General features: G+C 49.9%; 1 protein-coding gene across 10 annotated transcripts in view; it reads left to right on the forward strand.

Annotated features, from left to right (window-relative positions):
- Positions 1-17,758, forward strand: part of SRPK2 (SRSF protein kinase 2) — a gene marked incomplete at its 5' end in the record, with an annotated part of 223,919 nt that overhangs the window by 201,264 nt on the left and 4,897 nt on the right. For 6 of the 10 annotated variants that reach the window (XM_079932073.1, XM_079932067.1, XM_079932065.1 and 3 more), the window contains 5 exons: positions 2,512-2,612; positions 2,727-2,834; positions 7,862-7,931; positions 8,569-8,661; positions 9,018-9,110. In XM_079932073.1, the coding sequence (XP_079788199.1) occupies positions 2,512-2,612; positions 2,727-2,834; positions 7,862-7,931; positions 8,569-8,661; positions 9,018-9,110 (465 nt within the window). The remainder of the gene's footprint in view (positions 1-2,511; positions 2,613-2,726; positions 2,835-7,861; positions 7,932-8,568; positions 8,662-9,017; positions 9,111-17,758) is intronic. The other 4 variants (XM_079932074.1, XM_079932071.1, XM_079932072.1 and 1 more) reach the window with 1 other exon arrangement.

A 17,758-nucleotide genomic window follows, 5' to 3' on the forward strand; every position in this document is an offset into this window, starting at 1 on the left:
GGTGTGGAAGCGAAACGCACTCTGTAGAAGCTGTGCTTCACATCTTGAATTGTGATCTTTTCCCGGGCTAGCGATACACTGCACGATCCCACCTTGTGATGCTGGGCAGCCACGCGATCACACGAGTGGACAGCTGGCACAGGTACCACCACTCTGTGCCCAGACAGCCCTTCTGTCTTTCACTTTCAGTACAGGATGCAGTAAATTACATGAGATATTCAACACAGTTTATTATGAAGTAGGCTTTGTGTTCGTTGTTTTTTTGCCCAACTGTGGGCTAACATAAGTGTCCTGAGTGATGTTGAAGTTACTAGGCTCAGCTATGACGTGTGGTAGGTGATGTGTAATTAAATGCATTTTGAACTTATGATATTTTCAACTTGAGATGGGTTTTTTGGGACATAACCCCCATCGTAAGTCGAGGAGGATCTGTACTGGAGGTGTGTGATGTTGTGTTTTTAAGGTGTTTTTCCTCTAGCTGAAGTGACTCGTGTGTGATGTCTTTAGAACAACGACTGGAGGAGGGTGGCGGTTTCAGATCCCCTCTTTCCACACAAGCACCCTTGACGGCAGCTCACTCAGTCAGAACCTGCCGCTTCATCCTCTTCTCTTGCCAGGCCTTTGATCTCAGTGGTTTGCAGTGCTGGAAGCCACGGTTTGGCCTCCCATCCTCTCTGTGCCGCGGGGGCTTCGGCTGGTCCCTCACTGGCCGTTTAGAAGCCCTGGCCTCAGAGGGTGGTCTGGCTGGTGGCAGGCAGGAGGGAGCCTCTGGATCTGGCCAGCCAGGCGCTGTCGTAGCTCTCCTGTGTTTGGTCTTTTTTTCATTTGTATTTTTTGGCGGAGGAGGGGTGGTCCCTTCCTCTTCCTCCTTTACTGGGAACTGAGCCTCAGAGTTTAAGTCATTTGCCAGAGTCTTGTAACTTACAGACGTAGAAACAGATTTGAATCCAGTTCTGCAAACCTCACATTCCATTTTCTTGCCCACCGAGTCTTCCTTACTAAATGACATGAGGGATTCATCTGAGCCATTTCCGGTGCTGGCCATCCGTCTGTTGGGCCGGCATTTTTATGTTTCTTCTAGAACTCGGTTTTGCAGCCACTCCCTGCTCGGTGTGAACACCTTGCCTCTTCGTGTGTGTCTTTGTGCTGCCGTCCTTCTCATCATTTCTCATTTCCTGTGTTTCTTCTCCTCGGCTCGTACCTGGCCTTTGGTGAGGCCTCACTTTGGTCAGTGCCTTCTTAAAGAGGGACGTGGTGTGGGGCAGATAGCAAGGAGGGAACGTGTGGGCCTGGCTGGCTTGGGTTGGTCCATAAGTCTGAGGAACAGGTCTTGAGGGTTAAAACGTTGCCAGAGTTCTCTTGCATTTTCTGGCCCCTCCTGGGGAGCTCTGTGGGCGCCCTGGGTCCTGGGTGCGTCGCCTACTCCCTGCCCTGCTCACGGTGCATGCAGCCTGGCCTTGCCGCCCACCTGGGGTGCCGAGCCCCACAGCACGGGCCTACCCAAAGGAGGGACAGTCATTCCAGCAGTCTCCACCTTCGAGTGAGCTCAAGGGTGTTTAATATTCTGCACTGAGCGGGCTTTTCTGTTTTGTCTGTGAGTACCATTTCAGAATTACTTCTGAAATGAGTGAAAAGCCATGGTTACATCTCATCTTTACCGGAAATCCCAGCTTGCCGGTCAGTTTGAGGTTTGATGGAGCTGCTGAGTCACTTCAGCATTTTCTGTCTGGGCCTCACCACATTATGCTTCTTTGTCACTGCCCCCTGGTTAACTGTGCTTTCTTGCAGGCCTGGTCTGTGCTTATCTGAAAAGCTTCTCTGGCCCCGCAGCCCTGAGAATCCCGGCCCCGTGCCTACTGTTGAGAATTCCTCAGGGTTCCTGGGGGTTGAGAGTGGCTTGGGTATTTGACAAGTCTGTGAGGGACCTCAGAGGGCCCGGGCCGTCTCAGGAGACCTCTGTTCTGCAGTGTTACGTGTCCACAGCTAAACCAGAATTGACTGGTCCCTGCCCTTAATCTGTATTTGTTAATCGGCCATCATCTAACTCTTGAGGTCTTTGTGCTCGGCCCAGGCAGAGGGAGAGGTGAGGGCTGTGGGCCACTTAGGAAGGGATGGGCACCCCCTGGGGAGCGTTCTCTCTACCCTCACGTTAAGTAATAATGCACCTCTGAGCTAGACGTGGTCCGTTAGGGAACTGGCGTGGCCCAATGAGGAGCAGGTAAAAGATACAGGAACCAAGCAGGGATGACCTGCTCGGTGAAGGATGGGGAGAAAAGAGGAGGGGCAAAGCAGTGTCCATGGGGTCTCTGGGCAGTTTGCTCTCTTGTGAAGTATTTTCCAGAGATGGAGACCAAGAATTTAAATTCTGTTGAGTTCAACTTACAGGATTCCAGACCTAAATGATCACCCACCGCTTTTCTAGAAAAGGACACTGTGCCCAGCAAGTATTGTGTGCACACGCGCAAACCCCTTATCCCAGGCACTAACTGTCCTGCTGTTTGCTCATGCCAGCAAAAACCCGGGCAGCCGACCTGTTGGTGAATCCCCTGGACCCACGGAATGCAGATAAAATTAGAGTTAAAATTGCCGACCTGGGAAACGCTTGTTGGGTGGTAAGTACAGTTTTCTTTCTAAAACATTTCGGTTGTGATCATGTATGAGAAGATGCTTTTTCTCTCGTTTAATGTCTGTGTTCCTCCACGGTAATGCAGTCTGTTCCCTTCCAGCATAAACACTTCACAGAAGACATCCAGACGCGTCAGTATAGATCCATAGAGGTTTTAATAGGAGCAGGTTACAGTACCCCTGCTGACATTTGGAGTACGGCGTGTATGGTAAGAACGGCCTTTGCCATTTTCCTCTGTGTAAAGGCTCATCCTTTTAGTTCCCATGATGGGGCAGCTCCACCAGGGCCTTTGGTCGAAGCTTTCTGATGGTGAGGGTTGTCCACTGAGGGGTGGGTGAGGGGAAGGTGGCTGCCTTGGGTATCTTAAGAGACCTTCTCTGGCATGTCCTGGTGTGTGTTTTGGTTTGGTCTTGTGAGAGACGACCTCGCGAGGCCCTCTGCAGCCCGCGGCCCCGAGAATGAGAGCCCCGCTGTGGTGACAGTGACTTCAGGGAGCTCCTGTGGCTCCTGGAAGCTTGCAGATTGCGCGCGGTCCCCTCACTCAGGCCGTGGAGGAAGATGAGACGGCTGCGATTTAGGGGAAGGTCGTCTGAGCGGCTCTGACAGACCTTGTCTCCTTGCTGGAGAGAGAGGATTTCCCCACATACCAGGGTCCAACCTCTCTCCTGTTAAGCGGAGTCTAGAGACTGCTCTGGCTTACTGCTCTAGGCTGTGTCCAGCCACGTCTGAGGCACCAGCAGCCGCCTGTACCGTTTGACCGAGTCTGTTCCCTTCCTTAGGCAGCTCAGCGATGGTTTTCCTCAGGGCCTCGGGATGCCTCTTGTTTCTCCAGTACGATGTAGCCATTTTCACTGCCACTTGTGTGCATCAAAAGTCTGGTTGTGTCTAAACTCTCCTCAGCCCCACCAGTGCCTCTTCTCACCTACTCCTTACCTGTGAGCCGATAAGCATGAATGGTTCCTCGTCCATAAGCCAGTTTCAGTTTCTCTCTTGGTCCTGTTTCCTGGTCGGCTTGTCACCTTCCTCTTAGTGGGCTGAGCTCTGTAGTCCTTTGTTGGAAGAGGGGATGCATGTGTCTCTTGCTTCACGTGGTGTTTCATGCTTTCCTCATTTTTTCTCCAAATTCTCCTGTGATATTTAAATGAAAGGGCATGGCATGTGTGTAAAGCTTGGTACTTGTCTTCTCACTAAAAAAACAATGCAGAATAAGTGTATTGTCTGTTATTCAAGGATTAATGTAGCACTTCTTTTGGGTGTGTCCTCTGATGCTAAAGTATAGCACTGTTAGCAAGTCGTGCTAAAACAACATGAAAATAGTGGATGTTCTGTGTTTTTCAAGTTTGCAGCCAGTATGGCCCAACAGATCTAGAACAGTGTGCCCTTCTGTTCCCATGTTGCTCTGACGGGTAATGCCAGAGAATAAGTTTAAAATTAAGTTTCTCAGTAAGTATCAAAAACTGAGCCCTTGCCTTGCTAGGTATGGACAAGGAGGGTTAAAAGAATTGGTGGACCAGATGGCTGGGCTGGCCCTGGTGGGCGGGGCTGACTTCTGAATGAGGGAGGTTATCAGAGTGGGAGGAGGGCAGGGGTCGGAGATCATGGGCCAGAGGCCAGGGGGTGTGGGGGGTGGTAGCCACTCTAGTCTTTTTTCTTTTTAATAATTCCTTTTTTTTTTTTTTGCGGTACTTGGGCCTCTCACTGCTGTGGCCTCTCCCGTTGCGGAGCATAGGCTCCGGACGTGCAGGCTCAGTGGCCATGGCTCACGGGCCCAGCCGCTCCACGGCATGTGGGATCCTCCCGGACCGGGGCACGAACCCACGTCCCCTGCATCGGCAGGCGGACTCTCAACCACTGCGCCACCAGGGAAGCCCTAATAACTCTTTTTAAATTAAAAAAAAAAGAGAGAGAGAGAGAGAATTGGTGGACGTGTCATGGTTCCTTAGAACGCAGGGCCTGCTGTGTGGACAGGGGTGAGGCTCCCTGTGGGCGAGTCGGGGGGCTGGGGGCTGGAAGCAGTGGGAGGCAGCGGCCAGGTCAGCAGAAGGGGGCGCCGTCAGCAGTGGGAGCTGCGGGGCTGTTGGATCTCAGGGTGTGGTGAGGTCAGGCCTACTCCTCCCCAGCAGCACAGAAGGGGCTGTGTCGGGGCTGCCCTCATTTACACTCTGCAGGCTCTTTCAGCTCTGAAATCCTGTGCTTCTAATTTGGGGTGTTGAATTTTGGTGATATAACCAGAAAAATAGGACAAGATCACAGATGTAGTCGGATAATGGCGGAGCTGTCAGTACCGTTTTATACCGGGCTCTCTGTCTGGCCTTCTGTGAGGTGAGGGTCTGTCCCTCCACACAGTCTCCTGTCCTGCTGAGCCCTGCAGTTGCTATGAACAGTGGCGTCAGCGTCAAGAGCAGACTCCTGCGGAAAAGCACTCACTCCATCTCCTTTGCCTCCCTAGAAGTGGAGCGTAAGGTCCCTCAGTACTTCTAGGGCTGCTTAGGAAGTTCTTGTTAATCAGTTTAAGGGTGATTTTCTGGGAGCGGGGCAAGCCTGCATCCCCACCCTCCCCCGTCCCCGGAGGCCGCGGCTGAGAGGTCGCCTCTTGTTCTTCGTAGAGAACCTGGTGCAGATGAGACGTCTTTGCCCAGCCCACCCTGCTGTTGAAGTTTAAGTCTGTAACAGTACATTAAATTCATAATACCAAGCTGTAGTAAAGCTCCAGATTGTTCTTGGTGGTAAAGCCCAGGGTTCTTTGTTATAAAGGGCATCAAATCTTACAGAGACGCTAGTGGAGCTGAGAGTGGTGGCTGGTAGCCGTGATCACTGGTAAGTGCCTGTGCTGCGGGCAGGGAGGAGAGCTTTCACCACTGGGCAGGGGCAGCGCCGTGAGGCAGAGCAGCTGGGCTTTGTCAGGTGTTGAATCTCTTTCTCTTTTCTTGAGCTTTGGAGCCCTCCAGATGTAAGTGTGCATGATTAAAAATTACGTGTGGACCCCGGCACTGGTCGCTCTGCACTTGTGTTTCGGAGTCCCTGAATAGGCGTCTTCCCGTGGGCTCCATGGTGAGCCTCAGTCAGCGCTGTAGAGACAAGAAAAGCCAGTCTGACCCATTTCACCAAACTTCTCGGCGGTGGTCACATCACAGAAGGCATACGTGACCTTATTTTATTCAGAATGGGATACTTGACGTGGGATGATGGCATTTCAGGAAGGGGTGTATCTGGTCTCCCCAGAGCCTGAGGACAGAGGCTGGTCCAAGGGAAAGAGGGCCCTCTGAGGGGATTGGGCCGAGTACAGAGTTCCCAAGTATTAAAAATAAGCAATAATAATAGAGGTTATATTGAGAGTAACTTACTGAGTTGAAGGCAATAATTTTTCATGGTTTCATAGTTGCCAGCATAAAAGCAAGTTGTAAAGTACAGAGACTGATGTTTTCGTTGTGGTGTGTGTTTACCCTGCCTGCTGTCTGTGTCCTAGTTGTTAAGAAAAATCTCATCATGCTTCAGAGAATCAGGACCCGATAACATGGCGGGGGGAGCCTTCATCTTGCCTCTTCCTTTCTTCTTTTAAACCATTTCATTGATAGGCTTCTTCAACCTGTGTTTCCTTGGAAATACATGGGTGCTAATCAAAATGGTCATCTTTCAAAGAACACTCAGTGGACATATCTTAGTGCTAGGCTGTCAGAAGTACATACAACCAGATTGAAATGTTTTTGAACATTGATTAGAAGAGTGAGGGAGGCCCCAAGGACGGTGAAGAGCAGCTGGCGCTCTCCTGCGGCTAGATCATGCGACTTCTGGGGTCTTCTTTCTCCATTAGGGTTTCACCCTTTTCTCTTGGCTTGTGTCCCGGATGAGAAAGACGCTCCTGGCCATTCAGTGTGTCATCCACTTGTTCCCCAAGGACCTGTGGCCAAATGTGAGGTGTTTTACCCTGATCTGGGATTGACCCTAGTATCTTTATTGTTTGTTGGGTGGAGCGGGGAGGCCCTGCAGCACCCAGACGACCGCCTGACGTACTCTGTGCTGAGACTGGGCACATCAGACCCAGGTCTGGCTCAGGGCAGGGATCCCGAGTTGTGAACTAGTGTTCGTCACAGGGTAGCTGGCAACGGGCTTGGCATCCCACCTCCCTCCTTTCTTAAAAAAGGAAAATACAAGGTGAAGAGATGTGGTCCTGGGCTAAGCGCGCCCAACCTGGATTTGTGAGAGGGGCCCCACCCCAGGCAGACGAGACTTCCCCTGCAGGTGCCCGCCCACACCCTGTGATCCTGGACAGAAGTGGAGAGGGTGGGCTGCTGTGGGGCGGTCTCATCGAGGTGCCCGTGGGGAGGGTGGTACCTTGAGATGAGCGGGCGGTGCCCCGGGCCACTGACCCACAGGCATCTGCAGACCTGACAGGACGGCCCCTGAGGGCCTCCAGAACAGCGAGATCTAACGCACAGGAGAAGTAAGTACGGGAAAAACCAAACACGGGATTTAGCTTGTTCTTTTTAAAACTTCTTGTAAATTCTCATTTAAAACATGTTTTCAAAAAAACATGGTATTTGATTAACAGAGCGATAGCAGTTGTCATTTTTATGCATTGTTAGCAAGTTAAAGGTCATAGTCCTGAGATAATTTTATGAACAACGGAAGTGGGCTCAGTGGCAGCGATGGGAAAGCAGTGCCCCTCCCGACCCCAGCACCCTGGTGCTGGAAGCCGCTCTCCTGGCCGCCCTCGGGCGGGCTGCACGGGGGTCTGGTTCCTCCTGGCCCCAGGGGACAGAGCAAGAGGGGCTTCTTTGGTTCTAGAATGTCCTTTGGTTGAGTCAGAAGTGAATAAAGTGATGATGAGTTGCTGAAAGGAGCCCCCAGTTGCTAAGACATGAAGGTCTTTGCTTCAGGAGAGCAGCCGCAGCCGTGGTCCGGGGCCAGGTTAGCCTGCGGGTTGCAGCTGGGCTCCGGGGTCACACAGACCTGGACCTTAGGCTGAGCCCTCGTTCTGCCGTTCAGATTAGAGTGCAGTGCTCCGGCCACGCCTGCACACGGCTGCTTCCTGCAAAGTGAAGCAGAGGTGCAAGAATATTTCTGAAGCTTCTTTGAACTTTTGGGAAGAAGAGAAAGCCTGGTGTTGAGCCCTTTCAGGAGGCTCTTTGGTTTGATTCAGATCCTCATAAAATGTAGGTCTCTTGTACCAGAAAAAGTTGCTGGCTTGGGGCCCATCTCCGTGAAGCGCTTAGCATGTCATCTGTTGTATCCTAGGCATTTGAGCTGGCAACGGGAGATTATTTGTTTGAACCGCATTCTGGGGAAGACTATTCCAGAGACGAAGGTGAGTATTGCTGCCTGCTGAATACCTCAGTCCGGGTTTCCTGAGAGTCCTGAACTTCTGGAGAATATTGTCTTTTTGCACCGAAATAGAGCTGTGTTTTGGTTTTCAAGCACCAAATTCAGATGCTCTCCCTTTGAGCTTGAAGCCCCCTCAGCTGCAGTGACTGGGCAGAGCCTCCTGGCACCGGCGACGCTCTGGAGAGCCCTCGGGCCTCAGCCCGCCCCCGCAGGCCTGAGCCCAGCTGGCCGGGAGAGGACAGGCCGGACGAACCCGGAGCCTCTCCGTGGACCTTTTGTCCACTGATCTGCTGCCCACTTCTCTGTCCTGTTGGGGGCTGAATTTAAAACCAGGGAACTCTGGCTTGAATTCCCATCTGCAGACCTGACCATCTCCATGCTTATTTGCTTGCGATGCTGGGGTAGCCTGGGGTGAGCTGGCATCAGTCACTGTTAATGCTCCAGATGGGGCCTGAGGCCTGCCAGTCCCAGAAGCCTCTGCGTGGATGTGCTGCACACATTGTTGATTTGATTCTATCTCTGATTTTTTACTAATTTCAATTTTTTTCCCCCTCTTCTTTTATCCCATCCTTCCCTTTGCCCCTCCCATTCCCGTATCCTTTTTTTTCTCTCCTCCATAGACCACATAGCCCACATCATAGAGCTGCTAGGCAGTATCCCAAGGCACTTTGCTCTGTCTGGAAAATATTCTCGGGAATTCTTCAATCGCAGAGGTAGTACCTCTTTTTTTTGAAAAGCGCCACGATGCAGACAGAAATGGAATAGCAGCTGCTGGTTGTAGCATTAATGGTGACAAAGGCCTTTCTCCTAAATTCCAAAAGCAACCCAGCAGAATTCCTGTGCTGACTTCAGACTTGAGAAGGAGCCCCTGCCTGGCCCCGTCCTGCGGTCACCCTGTGCATCAGCTCCTCTGCGGTGCCTTGAATCTGGCCACTCGGGCAGAGCCTGTGCTCTGGCTGTTGACGCTGCGCTCTGTTTCTGTCTGCGCGGGCGATGGCAGTGTCTGCATGCAGTGTACTGATTAAATTGTCGTGTGTTTCTGTTTTGCTGGCAATGTTTCCCAATGCAGATCACATAGCATTGATCATTGAACTGCTGGGGAAAGTCCCTCGAAAATACGCTATGTTGGGGAAATATTCCAAGGAGTTTTTCACCAGAAAAGGTAACGGTATTTATGCAACACTAAATTTTCAGCATAATCCTCTCCCAAAGGAGAAATTGTGTGTTCGCGTTTGGGCAGTGGAGAAAGATCTGGACTTACCGCTGGGGGAGTCTGCTGAAGAAGGCTCTCAAGAAACAAAGAATCATCTGATACCTGTGGAATAAGAATTTTGTAAGAGAACAATCTTCCGAAAATCCTTTGACCTCCTCCACACCTCTCCTTTATGCTAAGCACCAATTCATGTATTCAAGTATTTATAAAAGAGGTTAAATGATTTTTAGAAAGCAGCTAGGCTTACCTTTCCATTTTGCACATTGTTCCTGGAACCAGAGTGTTTTTGCAGTGGAGCAGAGGTGGCCTAGAGACTGGACTTCATGACTGTCCATCTGCGTCCTGTTGCATGTGTCTGAGCTGTTTCTGTAGGGGTGTGGGCCTGTGAAGTCCTGTGTGCCTCACATTCTTATCAATCAGATGCTCTTCTCCCAGTGCATTACCTCACACTGTACTACTGTAGGTGATTTATTTTAATATTGCAGTTCTCGTTGATCTCGCTTGGCATGACCTAGAACAACTCTCTTTGCCCTGTGTAGTCCCTAGTGAGTGATCAATTTTTTAAAAACACCCAAAAGCCCCGGGGAATTTATTTTTACGGAGCCCTTCCCCAATGCCATAGTCTTTGATGTGAGCATAGATAGTCCTCTGAACTCATGTTTTTCCAGCTTTGATTTGGAGGGGGGGGGTGTGTGTGCTGCAATTTCCGTTAAAAAAGAACTGTTTAAAGTTGATGTGAGCGGGACATGGAGTTTCTAGAAATTTCTGCAAGTACTAGATACTCTATCTCCCCTGCTTTAACCAAATTTGGAAAACCAATTTGACTTTTTACTTTACTGTGAGATAAGGAATTCTTGTAGAGTAATAACCTTTTATGATATACTGTGGTGATGTTCAGCTAACCAGTGCTGTCTTACCCCTTAAAGTCCATCTCCCCATGAATGCATGAGGCCTGAGAGCGAACCATGCCAAGACAGTGGTTTCTTGCTCACGTACTCTGAGCGTGTTGACCACAACTCTTAGGTTTTTTGGGAGCACCCAGTGGGTAACCTCTGAAATATGTAACTGGATGCAGTATCTTGTTATTTCCTTTTTAAAGCTCATCAGAGGAAAAAAAAAAATTGTCAAGGAAAAATGTTCTTCAGACACGTATTAATTTTCGTTCTGAGACTCTGGTCTTCGAGTCTGGGTCACTTAAGCAGCTACAGGGGTCCCCCGCCACACCCAGACTCTCACGCAGTCTCAAGTCGTGCTCGGGGCAGTGTGTTCAGTGGCACAGCTGGGGCTGGAGCGTGCTGGGGGGCTGGGCACGGCGTGTCACGTCGTCTCTGCGGCTGTCGGCGCGGGTGACTTCCAGTGAGTGCATCCTTGATACAAGGAGGCGTGAGAGGATGTCTGCACTACGCGGTGCGTTAGGAACTGTTTCCGTTATTGGTAAAGCAGAATTATAAACAGGATAACGCTGTGCACATTGTGAACTGGTCAGCAGTATGACTGAGAGAGTGGGCTGTTTCCTAGGAAATTTCCAGAAAATGTTATTTGAACATAGTTGAAGCAAGGGAAAGCTCTGGATTATTTTGGCCTGGGATGGTGTGGCTTGGGGAGTCGTGTTTATTTTAATCAAAGCAGACTGCTTCTTCCACATTTCAGAATGTTTTCAGAGCCCATGGGAGATGGCCTGGGCCTCAGGAGGACTTGGCTGGTAGATGAGCTGCCCCCAGCCATAGCTTGCACCATTGTCAGGTGGGGAGGGCGGCCAGGAGCTAGCAGCCTGGTCTGTCAGGCAAGTAGCAGTGTTGGCCTGCGGGTGCCCTGGAGGGGAAGAGGGAGGGCCCAGGAGGGCTCTGGACCACAGCCCCTGATCCTCCAGCAAAGTGGGCTGTGGGAGCCTCACTCCTCGCCCCAGGCATCAGGCGTGGTGAGGGCCAGCAGCCAGCAAAGGCACACAAGGAGTGTTCCTTTACTCGTGCTGCTGCCGCCCTTTCCTCTGTAGCGAGGAGGCCGTGTAGGGTGGCTGGGCTCTGCCGTCTCTGTCCGTTATCTGTGGGTGAGGAACCAGTACTGTGCATGGTGGCGAAGAAGTTGAAAAGGAACCAGGGTGGGGCGGGCCCTGAGTGGTGAGAAGGTGGAGTCAGGCAAATGATTTGAAGGTACCCCTGCTGGCAGCCTGTGGTCAGCATTGCTCGTGGAGATGGCTGCTCTGCGACTCTGGCTCCTGTCAGGCTTTGCCCCTGGTCTGAGCTGCAGGGACTGGGGCAACGCCTGCCGAGTCCCAGCCCAGAGACGGCGGTGCGCCTGGGGCCCTCTCCTCATCCCACCTGTGGGGCTCCTTCCCCGGACTTGATGAGCGATGCCTGGGGGACTGATGTCGGCGGGTGGTTGGTTCCAGCTCACAGCTCTCTGTCCTGGGTCCCTCATGCTGGAGGGCGGCTTTCACACTGGCCTTTCCATAAGCGCCCTGCTCCTCGGGCAAGTGGACCACTGCCTTTGCCCAGATGGGAGTATAAAGTGCTTGCACGGGCCCTTGCTGCTCCATCGCCACGTTGTTACGCATGTGTGCTGTAGGGGCTGTGTGCGTGGGCTCTTTTTTGAGGAGCTTGTTTGAAGGTGGCCTGTGGAACTGAAGTGCATCTGGCATCCTTGGTAGAGACAGGCCGACAACACGTGGACTTGCGTTACTGTGGTGACTGGAGTCCTTTTTTCCTTCCTTTGGATGATTAGGCAAGAAATCCCCTAAAATGACTGGGAATTGGGGCTTAAGTTCTCTCCTGATGATTGTTTGTTTATGGTAACTGTGGAACTCAAAAGGGATTTAGGGTTTTCACAGAAGTCTCGGGAATAGTACGACGACGAATGAGGGCCTGTCCTGAAGTCGATTTCACCATGTCCCTTGGGATGAGGGGAGTGATGGTTGCATTAAAAATGTGTTTTGGCATTGCCTCCCCATAAAGGGGGTGAATACACGTTTTGGAAATAATGGGCTCTTAAGTGTATCCATTTAAATTTTTTCTAAAATACCTTTGTGCCAGAACCGATAGAGAAAGGTGACATTGAAAACGGCTTTTCTGTTGCTTACACCACGTTGGCGAGCGGCGGGAACGGGGTGGGGGGGGGGGGGGCTGAGCGGCAGGCTTTCCTGCTCTACACTCTCCTGGGTGGGAAGCAGGCTTCATCCCCACTCTGAGGCCAGGGAAGGGGAGCAGGGTCTGTGCATTAAAGCTAAAATCAAGTGCAGCTGAGTGGCGTCTTCTTGCTTACAGCTCAGGGTAAAATGACCACTACTAGTTTAAATTATTTCTTGGCCAGGCGTTTTATTAAAATTGAGCTGGATTTTTGTGACTGGGAATATAATTACTGTTCTCACCCTGTTGGGGTTTAATCTGCTGCTCGTTCTTTTGGGTGTGGGCATTAGCCACCAAGATCTTTAAGGAGAGCCATCTTGGTCGGGGTGTCAGGGTGTGGCCCAACAGCGGTAAGCACGTCTGTGGATTTTGTCCCTACGCTGTCCTGCTGTGGCCTGAGTGGTCCCTCCAAACCCGTTCCTGACCCCGTAAAGGTGACAGTGTTAGGAGCGGGGCTGTTGGAAGGCGTGTAAAGGCATGGGTGGCGTGTGAAGGCATGGGTGGCGGTAGTGCCTTACGGAGAGACACAGAGAGCTCGCTAGCCCCTCCGCCACCTGAGGACACAGGAGATCTCTGAGCTGGAAGAGGGCCCTCACCTGCCTATGCTGGCGCCCTGCCTCCAGGACTGTGGGAAGTGAATTTGTTGCTTGTAAGCTCCCTAGTCAGTCATATTTTGTGATAGCAGCCTGAACGGACTAAGACGCAAACCCGGGAAAGTGTCCCAGCCCTCAGCTGATGGCGAGAAAAACAGTACAGCCAGGAGCACGCCTTACTATGCCGCCGAGCAGATGTTCTGCGGAGCCATCAGTAGCCATCATTTTAGTAGAAGTTGCTGTACTGAGAATGGAAGTATGAGAGGAGACAGTTAACTTTAAAAAGGAAAAACTACTTGATTCTAGATGAGGGCGTTGAGTGTATTGTAATATATGTGAGCGATAGTATGTGTCAGACCAAAGACCTCTTGAATACAGTGGAGAATTTCAGAGCATGCAAGAAACTTCTGTGTAGCCAAAGGAGTACATTTGCAGGGGACGGCATCAGGATAAGTGGTGTCCAGTAGAAGATGAGGAAAAGTGTAGGAGGGGGTGAGAACGGAGGGTGAAACTCAGGAGCTGGATTTTTCGTTTCGTTTCGTTTTGTTTTGGCCACACCGCACGCTGCTTGTGGGATCTTAGTTCCCTGACTGGGGATCAAACCTGTGCCCTCAACAGTGAGAGTGTGGAGTCCCAGCCAGTGGACCGCCAGGGAAATCCCAGGAGCTGGGTTTTAAAAGAGGCACTATTCTTAATTTTTAATGTTGAGATGAAACTTGTTAGAATGATTTTAACTTAGCTCCAGAATTACCTAAAAAGCAACTGATACTCTTATTTCTGTGAAGAGAAAAGCCCCTCTGTGGCGTTTGGCCCATACAGGGTAGGATGGTCACTGCCCCACTTGATTTTCATGGCTTCAAGTTTAAAACCTTCTTGGTCATAGCATTTCCACGCGACGTAGGCAGTGAAGACAGGCAGATTGCACACGTGGGCTTAGAGCAGTGTGTGAACTTGAGGGGTGTCTGGCCTGGAAATGCTGGGGAGGACGGACGCAGGCCTCAGCGAGGCCTCACTCTGTCCTGTAGGAGCTGTACGCCGAGATGGGCCTGCGGGGAAGTGTGAGCTGGGCCGATCTCCACGGGAGCTGGATTCTGGAGAGAACTAGTAAAGTTTCTTCATACCAGTGAGTCTCAAAACTTTTAAAACATAAACTGCTTTAACTCTCATTTTAACTGAAGCACTAATTCTGTGCTATAAGAGGTCTGGTTTTCCCTCTCTGTGATAAACTCTCTCTCAGAAGCTGAGCTCCGTGCGAGCAGGGGCTCCGTCTGCTTCCTTTCCTGCCTGCTGCCCGGAGCCCAGGTTGGGGGGTGGTGCCTGGTGAAGGTGGCTCCCTGCCGACTTAGTACATTTGAAAGCCTTCACCTGAGTCCAGTCTGTGTTTTATTTATTTTTTATTTTTTTTAATAATTTATTATTATTAATTTTGGCTGCGTTGGGTCTTCATTGCTGTGCGCGGGCTTTTCTCTAGTTGCGGTGAGTGGGGACTACTCTTCGTTGCAGTGCATGGGCTTCTCATTGCGGTGGCTTCTCTTGTTGCGGAGCACGGGCTCTAGGTGCACGGGCTTCAGTAGTTGTGGCTCTCAGGCACTAGAGCGCAGGCTCAGTAGTTGTGGCTCTCAGGCACTAGAGCGCAGGCTCAGTAGTTGTGGCTCTCGGGCTCTAGAGTGCAGGCTCAGTACTTGTGGCGCATGGGCTTAGTTGCTCTGAGGCATTTGGGATCTTCCCGGACCAGGGCTTGAACCCGTGTCTTCTGCATTGGTGGGCAGATTCTTAACCACTGCGCCGCCGGGGAAGCCCCCAGGCTTTGTTTCAGATGGAAGTCTTTGTGAGCTAGGAGCGGGGCGGTGGCTGACCCTCGGTGCTGGGACAGTCCTAGTAACGCCCGTCGTCCTGGCATCACTGACGGCAGGCTCACTCTGCCCCGGGTCCCTGCTTGGAGGCTGCGTGAGAGGCCTCCCCGGAGAGTTGTGGTGGAGATAGTGTGTGATAGTGACCGTGCTGCAGCCTGGAGGCTGGCTGTAGTGACACAGAACACACAGCAAAGTATGTGGGGAATAACAGACCACGAGCCACAGCCGGGAGTAGCTTTGAATTACTGTTTTACTCATTCAAACTTGAGCATGTGGTGCAAAAAAACCCACAAAAAACAATGAAATTGCTGTAACAGGTTCAGGTAAATTCTATTACAGTTCATCCCATTTATTCCTATCATTTAGTATGAGCTCCTCAGTAGTGAGATGTTTGTTTTTACTGCATCCTTTAACACAGCATTGGAATTCTTTTTTTTTTTTTTTTTTTTTTTTTTTGCGGTACGTGGGCCTCTCACTGTTGTGGCTTCTCCCGTTGCGGAGCACAGGTTCTGGACGCGCAGGCTCAGCGACCATGGCTCACGGGCCCAGCCGCTCTGCGGCATGTGGGATCCTCCCGGACCAGGCCACGAACCCTTGTCCTCTGCATCGGCAGGCGGACTCTCAACCACTGCACCACCAGGGAAGCCCTGGAATTCTTTTAAAGTTATTTTGTTGTATGCTTTGTGCCAGTTTTTCAGTAACAGTTTTCCTGAGGTGTGATCTACACAGCATACAATTTACCCTTTCAAAGTGTGCCATTCAGTAGTTTTTAGAATATTCACACAGCTATGCAACCATTACCAGTCTCTGAGTTTAGAACATTTTTGTTACCTCACAAAGAAACTCTGGGCCCATTAGCACTCACTCTCCATCCCCCTACCTCAGCCCCTGGCAACCCTGATCTACTTTCTGTCTCTATGAATTTGCCTCTTCTGGATTGTTCATATAAATGGAATCATGCAATATGTCGATTTTTGTGATGGCCTGTTTCATTTACTCTAGTGCTTTCCAAGTTTGTCCATGTGGTAGCATGAATCAATACTCCATTCTTCTTACGTATGGATAGACCGCGTCAGGTTTCTCCGTCAGTTGATGGACATTTGGATTGTTTCCGGGTTTTGGCTATTATGAATAACGCTGCTGGAACATCAGTGTACACGTTTTGTGTGGACATAATGTTGTCATTTCTCTTGAATGCACATGTTGTGATACTTGAATTACAAAGGTTTTTAATTTTGATGAAGTCCAATTTTCTGTTTCTTGTTTTTGTTACTTGTGCTTTTGATATCGCATCTAAGAAACCATTACCTACTTCAAGGTCATGAAAATTTATCCTTCCAAAAATTTATGGTTCTAGCTCTTAGGTCTAGGATCTATTTTATGTGTGGGAGGTACGGTTTAATACAGATCTTCAAATATTTACCTACATGTACTTTGTAGGAATATGTTCAAATTTCTTGTGTTTTTTTGTCTTGCTTTGTACCTGTATTTATTGATAGGTTTCCTTTCTATGTGTATGCTATTGAAATTTGTCCTAATTTATTTCATTTCATGGTTTCTTGTTACCAGGAGTTACAGTACCAGGATTTCCCTTTATCATCCCCCATGTGTGGTGTAAAACCTCATATGCTTGTGTGTGTAATTTTGGAATGCTGTAATTTCATAGTCAATATAATACATTTTCCTTCACCAATCACTTAATATTCAAGAGGAGTATAATGCAAGTACTTAACTTTTTTCCTTACAGAGCACCCTGATGACCTGAGGCTGGCATGTAGCGTGGCCTTCCCGAGCCTTTACTCCGGGGGAGGGGCCCTCCTTCAGGGCCCCTCCCTGTCAGCCTTTCCTGATCCTTCAGGGTGATTCTGCCCCCTCCCCCCCGGAGTGGGTCAGGAAGCCTGAGAGGCAGCTGTCCATCTGGCCTTGCTGGTGTCTGGGTGGCCTGCGTGTGGGTGAGAGCTGACGCCGAGGGAAGGTTAAGTATTACTCAGTATTCTTTAGGAAAGAAAAGCTGGAAACGGTTTAAAAAGTAAAGACTGTCACAACCAAGTGGTTCGTTATTGGCACAATTTGTTTCAACAAAACACATCTTGGTATATTTTCCTAAGGGAAAAAAATGTCAAGGTAAAAGCTACTTGTACAATAGGACAAATAGGAAAAAATTGTTTTTAAAACGTTGTGCCATCTGGTTATTTTATTTTTGTTTTATACGTGGTGGGAGTGGAGGTGGCTGTGTTTCTTGTGCGTTATGGGCCAGTCTGGAGTTGGTAAATGGACTTGAAGCCCTTACTCGTCAGAGGAACCTGTTCTTGGCGTTTCTAGCAATAGACGCACAAGTTTGGGAGCTTAGGGTTTGTTTTTAAATAACCTTTATCAACTTTTATAAGACAGCGTTTCTTCTTATCATGGAATTGAACATGAGAAGTTGTGCATATGATCATAGGGCCGAGGCGAGTTTATTTCGTCTTTCTTGGCATTGTAGAGTTTTTCCACCTATCTCCATGATCCACGTATTGGTTCTTTTTAAAGACAGTGCACTATTCTGTTATATTGCAGTATTATTATGTATTCAGTATCTTGGTATTTAGGACTGTTCTGCATACTGCATATTTTCCTATTACAGACAGTATCTTTTCACGTACAGTTTTTTGTGTGGGATTACCTGGTCAGAAGTGCGTCAGATGTTTTAGGATTTCCTTTGGAATCGCTTTTATCCGTTTATCGGGGCGGCTAGTTCGGTATAGCTTTCCAGCCTTTGTATTCTTTTCATCACTGTTATTACGTAGATTTTAAGGCACCTGTCATGGTAAAGCGTCTGTCTTTTCATGGAAGGTTTGTACTCTGTTGCCTATGTACGGAGTTTAGTATATCTGAGAACTGCATCCTCAGGATGTTCTGAGCGGGTCTGAGCAGACCGAGCTCGGCAGTTGCTCTCATTTGCAAACCTGGCGAGCGTTTATTCCAGGTCAGAATAACATTCTCCACCCACGGAGCTGGTTTCACCATGTTGCGTGTGTGCTCTCTTAGTT

The sequence above is a fragment of the Stenella coeruleoalba genome, assembly GCF_951394435.1.
Source record: "Stenella coeruleoalba genome assembly, chromosome: 9".
Taxonomy (NCBI): Eukaryota; Metazoa; Chordata; class Mammalia; order Artiodactyla; family Delphinidae; genus Stenella; species Stenella coeruleoalba.